We start from the raw sequence: 11138 nt of genomic DNA on the forward strand, positions 1-11138 counted from the left end.
AATAAATAGCACTCCGACCAAGAATAAAGTCATTGAAGGAATCTTAGATTCTCACATCTTCTTCCAACATAAATCATACTAGACAACCATCTCTAATCGAAAAACCCATTTTCAAACTCATTTTTGTGTAAATGTCACATAAAATAGTAATTCTTTTCCATCCTAAAGACTCATTCTCAAATCCAAAAGAATATTCTTATAATATTCTTTCTTACATCAACTTTTATAACTTTTTAATATCACCCTATATATTTTAAAATGTTATAAATTACACCACAATATTTTAATACTTTTTGATAAAACAAACCTTATTAAAAAATTAAACATCATTAAACATTGTTTATTATTATTATTATAATTTTTTAACATTATTATAATTTTTTTAATAATATTATAATTTTTTTAAACATTATTATTATTTTTGAACATTATTATAATTATTTTGAACATTATTATAATTTTTTTTGAACATTATTATAATTATTTTTGAACATTTTTATAAATTTATGTTATATAAATTAATTAAATTATATAAATAAATTAAAACAATAAATTATATAAATAAGTTTAATGTATAACATAAATTAAAATTAGGGGTTAAATTTAAAAAAAAAAGTTTTGTGATTCATGAACGTATGCGTTTGCAGAAGAGGGAGAATCAGAAAAACTCATTTTGGGTTTGGGTATTGGTATCGGTTGGAGGGTAAAAAGGTTTTGAGTTTGGTATTGGTATCGGTTTGAAATTCTCTAATAATGTCTCACATGAAAATCATTCATATTTTGTCACCGCATAACATCATAGTTAGATGATACCACCTCATTATTCTACACCATGATCAACACCCTATCACGAGAACTCCCTCGCATTCAACTTCTTTCTATATTTGATGTGGCTAGCAAAATCGTTATTTAAAAAATCAAACATGCCCTTAATCGTGACATCCCTGCCAATGACAATGAAAAACTCATAAAATGTCACGTCTTAAATACACGAGACCTTATCTTATAAGCTAATCGAGGCCCTCTCAAATTCGATTCACACTAGATATGCTCTAATTTAAATTTAAATTGGATAATGAGTATTCCTTATAACAACAATATTTGTTTTTCCTTAGTTTTTGTGTTTTAGTTAAAAAAAAGAAAAGAAAAAAGATCAATAATTAAGAGTAAATTTAAAATTGAGATGGTCCTTAAAAGTGAAAATGACAAATTAGACTATCAAACAAACATAACATAATAAGAAGGATGTGGATATTCATTCATTCATATTCTTTGAGAGTATCAAAGGCAGCATTTGTCGTCAAACTTCAAATAGATGCACTCAATTATAATATACTAATTTCTTACCATAAAAAGGATAACATTCTTTCTCTCTCTCCCTTTTCCTTTTCAAAACCAAACATCATAATAAATGTTTATACATCATCATCATTGACAAACAAATTTACAATTTTGAATCAAACCAGTTAACCACCAAAGATAGTTCAAAATGAAAGTTACAAGTTTGGTTTGAGAGAGTACTTAATTATGGCTAATAAATGGAAAATTAAATGACCCACCAGCTTCTATATCCTATCTCTCATTTGAGAGAGGACCTGGAGTAACTTTTCTTCACAGATGTTGATGATTTTCCCTACAAAATATACATAAAAATTGAATCTTTCTCATCATGAACTTGATCAAGAAATTAAGAACTTGTTTGATCTGGGTTTGATCTGGGATTTGAATAAAATCTTTATTTTAGGAAAATTTTGGGTTTGAGGTAAAAATCTTAAAAAAAGAACAATATCAAACAAGCTCTAAATGTTGACTGACCTTAAAAGTCTGTTTTCTTGCATTTGATTCCATGGAATATAATTCAGATGAAGCATTGTTACTGCTGTATATAGCTTCATGCTGAAAAAAAATCAAATTAATTAAGTTATTGACCAAGAACAAATAATTAAGATGAAATATAATATTAATATATAACTTACCTCATGAATTGAAAGATTATGGCTAATTGGATGGGAACTTGCAGTATCATCAAGAGATTGATAATTATTATTATAAAACATCTTATCTTTCATCTTCATCCTCTTGATGATATCTTTCTTTGGTTGATTTCTTGAAGATTTCTCACATGAGTTGAATCTGCAACAATCTTGATCTTCATTCTCCTCTTGGAGACTATAATAATAAGGATTAGGCATTGATGAAGCATCAGAAACCATGGACAGATCCAATTCTTCATTGTTTTCATAATTCCATCTTCCATTACTAATTGCTGATGGGTATTGATCATGATCATGATGTTGATCATATGAAGAACAGATTGAAGATTGATGATCTAAGTACATTGTCCAACCTGATTCACTCTCACTGTTGTGTTTTGAACTTGAAAGATTCATTTCCTAAAAGAGAAGAAAAATATTGAAAGTTTTATGTTTCAATTAGAGCTGTACAGAGTTATAATAAACAACATGCAGAAAAAAAATAGTGATTTAGACTTGTATATATTTAATTTGTTGATGTTGGTAGGGATGAGGGGGAGTTTAATTTATAAATTATTTTATTTATTATAAAACTGGGAGGGAAAGGCAACAAATGAGAGAGATCCCACTTAATATCAATAAATGATTTTTGTCCGTTACTATGATGTCTTCGATTTCATTTATTATTATTATTATTATTATTTATTGTAAGGTTATAATAATAATAATAATAATATAGATAGTGCTTTCATTTCATTGATGAATAATATCAATAATTGCCAGTTGTCTTCCTGTGTCCATGACCCCGACTTCTTTCTTTATCGAGGAATTACACGAGTTTGTTTTACGTCAGTCAGTAGTTTCGAACATTAAACAAAATTATAGAAACCGTTAAAAACTAGGTTAAGTAAACAAAAAACGGCAAAATGTTTGTTGATTTATGGGTTATTTTCGAAAATAACTTTATTGGTTTAGAATATGATAATGAGTTATTAAAGGTGATTTGAGGGTTAATAGTGTTGGGAATTTGGTAACGAATAATATTTTTATATTGTAATCAATCGATGTGAGATAGGTAAATACACAAGTTATCCAAATCTAAAATAATAGATCAAACACATTAAAACAACACTTGATTTACGTGGAAAATCCTCCCAACCTAGAGGGTAAAAAACCACGAAACCAACTAGCAAATTTCACTATAAACAAGAAATGAATATAAATGTTCTTCTCAGCTTTAAACCTAAAGTTGAGGTATACACACCGAAAAAATCAATTTTATTCAGACCCAAGTTAGTTAAAACATAAGACAACAAAAAATTGGAACCTGAATGTGATAAATGTAAGGAGATCTCTATTACCTCATTCTCTTCTTCTTTCTCCGTTTCTTTTTTTATGTTTCTTCTCTTCTTAGCAGAATATGTTCTCTCTCTAGAAGTGATAGAATGAATAACATCTTAGGATTTGTTTGTTTAATTAAGTGCCTCATTAGGCTGGACCAACAAGGCCCAACAATCTCCCCCTCCAGCCCACAGAGAGAGGCACATCGATCTTCAAGTCATCACTTGGTATTAATACCGACAACAAATCTCGAACTTATCTTTTGGAACTATCTTTGTAAACATGTCAGACGGGTTCTTATCCGTGTGAATTTTCTTCAGCTTCATCTACTGGTTTTTTTATTACATCTCTTAACCAATGAAATCTTACATCAATATGCTTAGTTCTGGATTGATATGTAACATTTTTGCTCAAATCTATGACACTCTGACTATCACAAAAAATAATTGCATCTTCTTGTTGCATACCAAACTCTAGGAAAAATCTAATCACCCATAATAACTCCTTACCAACTTCAGTTGTTGCAATGTATTCTGCGTCTGTTGTTGACAACACCACATATTTCTGCAACTTAGATTTCCATGACATGGCTCCCCTACAAAAGTAAACACATATCCCGCAGTTGATTTTATGTGATCCAGGTCTCTAGTCATATCAGTATCTGTGTAACCTTCTAACATAGTTTCATCATTTCCAAAATTAAAACACAATTTGAAAGTGCCTCTTAGATATATAAGATTCCACTTTACTACTTCTCAATGTTGTTTTCCTAGATTAGAGAGGAATATACTTACCAAACCGACTGCATGCATTTTATCTAGCCTAGTACAAACCATTGCATACATTAAACTCCCTACAACTGAGGAGTATAACACATTTACCATTTCATCCTTTTCTTTCTCTATTAATGGACACATTTTTTTGCTCAATTTCAAATGGCTAGGAAGTGAACAACTTACTTCATTTTCTCCTTGCATGTTGAATCTCTCAAGCACCCTTTCAATGTATTTCTCTTGTGACAACCAAAGTTTCTTGGCTTTTCTATCACGAGTAATCTGGATGCCCAATATGTAACGTGTTTGACCCATGTCCTTCATGTCAAATGTCTTGGACATCTCCTTCTTCAAAATAGCTATTATTTGAGCATTATGTCCTACAATCAACATATTATCAACATAAAGTAAAGGATTAAAAACTTTCCATTAAAAAATCTTTTAAAGTAAACACACAAATCTGACTTGATTCTCTAGTACCCATGACTCATCATAAAATAGTCAAATTTCTTGTACCATTGTCTCGGAGCTTGTTTCAAACCGTATAGACTCTTCTTCAATTTGCAAACAATATTCTCTTTTTCTTTCACTTTAAATTCCTCTGGTTGCACCATGTAGATCTCTTCTTACAAGTTACCATGAAAAAATACAGTATTTACATCAAGTTGCTCAAGATCAAGATCTAAGCTAGCTATAAGACCTAACATTATACGAATGGAAGTCATATTTATCACTAGTGAGAAAATCTCCTTAAAGTCGATGCCCTGTTTCTGTCCAAATCCCTTTACAACCAGTCAGGTTTTGTACTTCATAATTTCTCCATTTTCATCTCTCTTTATCTTGAACACTAATTTGTTTCTCAATACCTATCGGCCCTTAGGAATATCCACCAACTCATATGAGCCCATTTTTCGCAATGACTTCATCTCATCTAACATTGCATTCTGCCACTTAGCTTTGTCTTTATGAATTTGTGCCTCATGGAAACTTTTTGGATCTCATTCTTTTATCAATAAGATATACTATGAAGAAGGGTATCTTTTAGAAGGTTGGTTCTCTCTTTCAGACTTTCTTACTGGGAGCTCTTTTGGCTCCTCTTGATGATGTTGCTCCCCCTGCTCAGGATCATCATAAACAGTCTCATCATCATTACTATCATTCATGTTAGAGGTTTCCTCTATGGTTTCTTCATTATGTTCATCTTCATTTATTATTGTTGACCGTATATGTGAAGAAATTGGTATAAGTTCTATGGACTCATCAACTTTCCATGACTTCTCGTTGATTTCCGAATTTATCCCGTTCTGACCTTCAAAGAACACAACATCTCTACACCTGAAAATTCTCTTCTTTTCAAGGTCCCATAATTTGTACCCAAATTCCTCATTTCCATATCCAAGGAAAATACATGAAACTGCTTTATCATCCAACTTGGATCTTTGTTCCTTTGGAATGTGCACATAGGCTTTGCATCCAAATACCCTTAGATGCGAGTATGAAATATTTTTCTTATACCATACTCTTTTTGGTATTTCAAACTTCAAAGAAATAGAGGGTGACTTGTTTATGAGATAACAAGCTGTAAGAATTACTTCTACCCAAAACTGTTTTAGAAATTTTGTCATCTTCAACATGCATCTCACCTTAATCTACAATGGTGCGATTCATTCTCTCAGCCACACCATTGTGTTGTGGAGTTCCAGACACTGTCTTCTCACGCCGAATTCCATATTTTACACAATATGCTTTAAACTTCTTGGAGGTATACTCTCCCCCTTTATCAGAGCAAAGACATTTTAACTTATTTTATGTCTCTCTTTCTACCATGACATGGAACTCTTGAAAGTAATTAAATACATGGTCTTTCATTCTCATAAAATAAACCCACACCTTTCTAGATTCATAATTAATAAATGTTATAAAATATCAATTGCCACCCAATGACTCCTCCTCAAAAGGACCACGCACATTAAAATAAACTAAGTCCAACACATTATGTTTCCTTTATGATGTTTGACTAAAAGAAACTCTAAGTTGCTTACCAAATGGGCAGTAGTCGAATAGATCCAGAACCTTGTCTTTGGTTGAGGGGATGTGAAGCTTCCTTGCCAAAATTCGCAGCCCTTTCTCACTCATGTGACCGAGACGTTGATACCACAGATTTAGAGAGCTTTCAGCTTGTATTGCATTCAGTCCATTCCCTTTTGCTACAATTATTGATCCCTTATTGAGCTTCCACTCTCCACCATTAAGGTAATGCTTAAATCCATCTTTGTCCAATGAATCACATGATATCAAGTTTAGATGCAAATTAGGAATATGTCATACATATTTTAGTATTAACTAATGTCCCAACTCTGTCTGCAAATAAATATCACCAATACCCATAATACTTGAGTGACTAGTATTACCCATCTTCACTGTACCAAGATCTTCAGCCTTGTAAGTTGCATGAAGAACTCTCTATTCGGTATATCATGATAGAAAACACCTATATCAACTGTCCACTCAACTCCTTGGTGAACTTCTACATATAGATATTGTTCATTCTCATAAGAAAGAATCACTACATCATCTGTAGTTACTGTGGCTGTGGTATTTCTGTTCTCAACATCTTTCTTCTGATTTTTGCCTTCATTATGTAGTCTTTTTCAGGCTTTACAATTTTTCTTCATGTGACCTTCTTTACCATAGTAATAACACTGTCTTCCCTTAGATTTTGATCTGCCTCTGAACTTTCTATGACCTCTTGATTATTGTCGGTATTCAATTCTTCCCCTATTCTCTGTGACTAGGGCATGTGCACTATTTGTATTAGTTGCCTTCCTTCTTGTCTCCTCATTGAACAAGTTTCTAGTAACTATACTCATAGTAAGCATGATATTCGGAGATGCATTACTAATTGTCATAAGCAAGGTCTCCCAACTGTCGGACAATGATCCCAAGAGAAATAAGTCTTGTAGATCATCTTCTAATGTCATCTCCATCACTGACAATTGATTAATCATGCTCTAAAACTCATTTAAATGCTCATCAACACATGTACCTTCTTTGAATTTCAGATTTACTAACTTTTAAAATCAGAAACGCTTTGTTACTTATTATTTTATACTCATACAATGACTCCAGCTTCTTCCAAAATTCATGGGCACTCTTCTCACTTGTTACATGGTGGTATACACTATCATCAAACCACTATCTAATTGTGCCGACTAATTTCCGGTTCAATTTTGTCCAATTAATGTTAGACATGTCTTTTGGCTTCGCACTATCTCTCCTTCAACCGACTCATATAAATCTTTACAGTAAATGATATCCTCTATTAAATCTGCTAGTTATTATTTACCAACCTGATCATTGTGCTACTGCCTTCCATCTCAACCTACAAAAGCACTCTTAAAAAAATAAACATAACAGCTCTGATACCACTTGTTAGAAATTTTGTGACGAAGATTACTTTTATATTGTAATCAATTGATGTGAGATGGGTAAATGCACAGGTTATCCAAATCTAAAATAGGAGTTCAAACACACAATAAAACAACACTAGATTTACGTGGAAAACCCTCTAAACTTGGAGGATAAAAAAACTACGGGACCAACTAGCAAATTTCACTATAAGTAGGAAACAGATATAAATTTTTCTTCTCAATATTAAACATAAAGTTGAGGTATACACATAGAGAAAACCAATTTCATTCAGACCCAAGCTAGTCTAGATATAAGACAACAAGAAATTAGAACTTGAATGTGATAAATATAAGGAGATCTCTATTACCTCCTTCTCTTCTTCTTTCTCTGTTTCTTCTTCTCTGTTTCTTCTCTTCTTAATAAAATATGCTCTCTCTCGATAAGTGATAGAATGAATAACATATTATGGTTTGCTTGTTTAATTAAGTACCTAATTGGGTGGACCAACAAGGCCCAACAAATAGGCGGTTATAAATATATAATGCAAAATATTAAAAATGAACCTAACTTAAGATTCCTTATCCTATGTGTCACATCTTTCATAATTAATGTGTAGGAATATATGATTTAACAATCTTCTTAATTAACATCTAGTCCATTAATTTTGAAGATAATTTTCTTTTTTTGTTTATTGATGGAGTCCTAGTAATCAATGTTTACTTCTAAACATAATAGTAATGTTTAAACAAAGTTTTCTATGTTTGAGAGGTAGAGATGTGGTTAATTTGAATATATATGTGAAAATAAATGAATATTTGGGTCAGGTCGCGGGTTGACCCGCCCATAAATTTGAAATAGTTCACTAAAAAATAAGATTAAAAATGAAATATATAAGTTTTAAACTTAAAACATGTACTTTATGAGGTAAGACTATACTCAACTAAGGTATATAACTTTTATGTTTCATATTCAACCATATATTTTTTATGTACATATTTGCTGTTGGAATTTTAAATTAATTATATAAATTCCACTATGAGTAATAAAATCAAATAAAATTCATATGAAATTTAAACGTGAATTATTGAGTGAAATTTAATCCAAATGTAAATGTTAATTTGTTTAATTAACATTTAATAGTTTGAAGATCAATTAATAAATTGAATGAATTTAATGTTGTTAATCGTCATTTTAACATTAATGAATTGATTGCTATCCATATATATTATATAACATGGCTTTTCTCAATGATGAGAAAATGTAAGGGTAATGAAAAGACAGTCAAACCACCAGTTGGATCAATAATTAATGGATGAATTTATTTTTATTATAGTTTATCTATTTAACATATATCCCTACTCTCTTATATAATACACATAATCTTACATCATATAATCTCACTCCCTTTTTCTCTCTATAATTCGAAGAGATAATTCTCTCTACATTTCTCTTTTGACCCCGTCGATAAGGATTCAAATACTTTTCATATTCGTTGTGTAGTGATTCTAGTGATGAATCACTACTAGATTCGTTGTACCCTGAGAGACAACCATCTACGATAAACTCTAGCACAAGAGGAGATCATTAAACTGTTTTAAAGGAAATGTGTCTAACACATGCTTCGAATCAATCATCAAATTCAGTGATTTTATTCTTCATATATATATAAATTGTATTTTATTTAATTTCTTTGTAACATCGTTCTATTATATATTTTCTGTAAATATTTCAAGACAAGATTACTAACACTTGCAACATTTTAATTATTTTTATTAGTTTTTATAAGTTTAGATCCTTTTAATATTAAGAATGAGAATTTTTAATTTGAATTTAGTGGTGTTTTTTGAATTAATAGTCATATAAATAATTATATATTCATACTTATAATTATAAATATAAATAATAATATTAAGTGATTTATTGGTTAAAGTGTTTATGATAAATAATAAAAACTAATGTTTAAATTCCACTAGACGCAACCTTCAAACTATTATAAAAAAATTATGAATAAACAATGGTGGTTAAATATTTGAATAATAATGTTAATTTGTGGAAGTGAAGACAAAAATGATGAGATGGTTGAGTACAAAATGCTCACGAGATGAGATAGTATTAGTGTTAAAATATATTAATTAAATATTTGATTGACCAAAGTGTGATGTCAATAGTTAAAGAATGATTGAGATTGGTGGTTGGTTTGTCAAAAGATAAGAGACATGTGAAAATATGATTGGGATCGGTGGTTGATAAGATTGTGATTGTTGGTTAGTTTGTAGAGGGATAAGAGGTTGGTAAAAAATTAGATATTAAAATGAATTAAATATTTTATTGACCAAAGTGTGAGGTCACGAGGTTAAAGGTCGAATGAGATTGATGGTTAGTTTGCCAATAGATAAGAGACGTGTGAAAGTATGATTGAGATGTGGTTTGTCGAGAATAAGAGGTTGGTAACATTGGGATTGGTGATTGGTTTGTCGAGGGATAAAGAGACTAATAACAAATGATCATGAGATGAATAAATTAGAGGTCGAATGGGAGATCTATTTAGGTCGGTGGTTGGTTTGCCGAGGGATAAGAGAGGCATGTGAAAGTGTGATTGAAATTGATGATTGGTTGTTGGTTTCCTAAGGGATATAAGTCGTGTGAAAGTGTGATATCACAGATGGAGAGGTTCAATGGGATTAGTGGTTGGATTGACAAGAGATAAGATGTGTGTGAAAATAATGGATCACGAGATGAGAGGTCAATTGCATTTAGTGATTTGTTTACCAAGAGATAAGAGGCCAGTAATAAAGGATCATAAGGTCACGAGATTAGAGGTCGATTGAAATTGATGGTTGGTTTTCCAAGAGATAAGAGACGTGTGAAAATATGATTAAGATGTGGTTTGTCGAGGGATAAGAGACCAATAACAAAGGATTGTGAGGTTACGAGATTAGAGGTCGATTAAGATTGTTGGTTGATTTTTCGATAGATAAGAGGCGTTTGAAAGTGTGATTGTAATTGGTGGTTAGTTTGTCGAGGGATAAGAGGTCTGTAACATTAGGATTGGTGATTGTTTGTCAATGGATAAAGAAACCGATAACAAATGATCGTAAGGTCACGAAATTAAAGGTTAAATGGGAGATCGATTCAATTCAGTAGTTGGTTAACGAAGGGATAAGAGAGGAGTGTGAAAGTGTGATTGAGATTGATGGTTGTGGTTGGTTTACCGAGGTATATGAGGCGTGTGAAAGTGTGATGTCATGGGATGTAGATGTTTATTGGGACTGGTGGTTGGTTTGATGAAAGATAAGATATGTGCGAAAGTAATGAGGTCATGAGATAATAGGTTAATTGTAATTAGTGGTTGGTTTGTCGAGAGATTAGAGGTCAATAACAAAAGATTGTAAGGTCACGAAATTAGAGGTCAATTGAGATTAATGGTTGTATTACCAAGAGCTAAGATACGTGTGAAAGTGTGATTGAGATGTGGTTTGTCGAGGGATGAGAGGACGATAATAAAGAATTGTGAGGTTACAAAATTAGAGGTCGATTCTAATTGTTGGTTGGTTTACTGAGGTATAAGAGGCATGTGAAAGTGTGATTGTGATTGGTGATTAGTTTGACGAGGGATGAGAGGCTTGTAACATTGGGATTG

General features: G+C 31.4%; 1 protein-coding gene across 1 annotated transcript; it reads right to left on the minus strand.

Annotated features, from left to right (window-relative positions):
• Window positions 1-1526: 1526 nt before the first annotated feature.
• LOC124913092 lies at window positions 1527-2368 on the minus strand. The gene is made up of 3 exons (XM_047453716.1): window positions 1977-2368; window positions 1816-1896; window positions 1527-1633 (listed from the first exon to the last, which is right to left on the minus strand). Exons 1-3 carry the CDS (start codon window positions 2337-2339, stop codon window positions 1580-1582), a joined length of 498 nt encoding a protein of 165 aa, XP_047309672.1. The 5' UTR covers window positions 2340-2368; the 3' UTR covers window positions 1527-1579.
• Window positions 2369-11138: the final 8770 nt, after the last annotated feature.

Source organism: Impatiens glandulifera, chromosome 1, assembly GCF_907164915.1.
Source record: "Impatiens glandulifera chromosome 1, dImpGla2.1, whole genome shotgun sequence".
Classification (NCBI taxonomy): domain Eukaryota; kingdom Viridiplantae; phylum Streptophyta; class Magnoliopsida; order Ericales; family Balsaminaceae; genus Impatiens; species Impatiens glandulifera.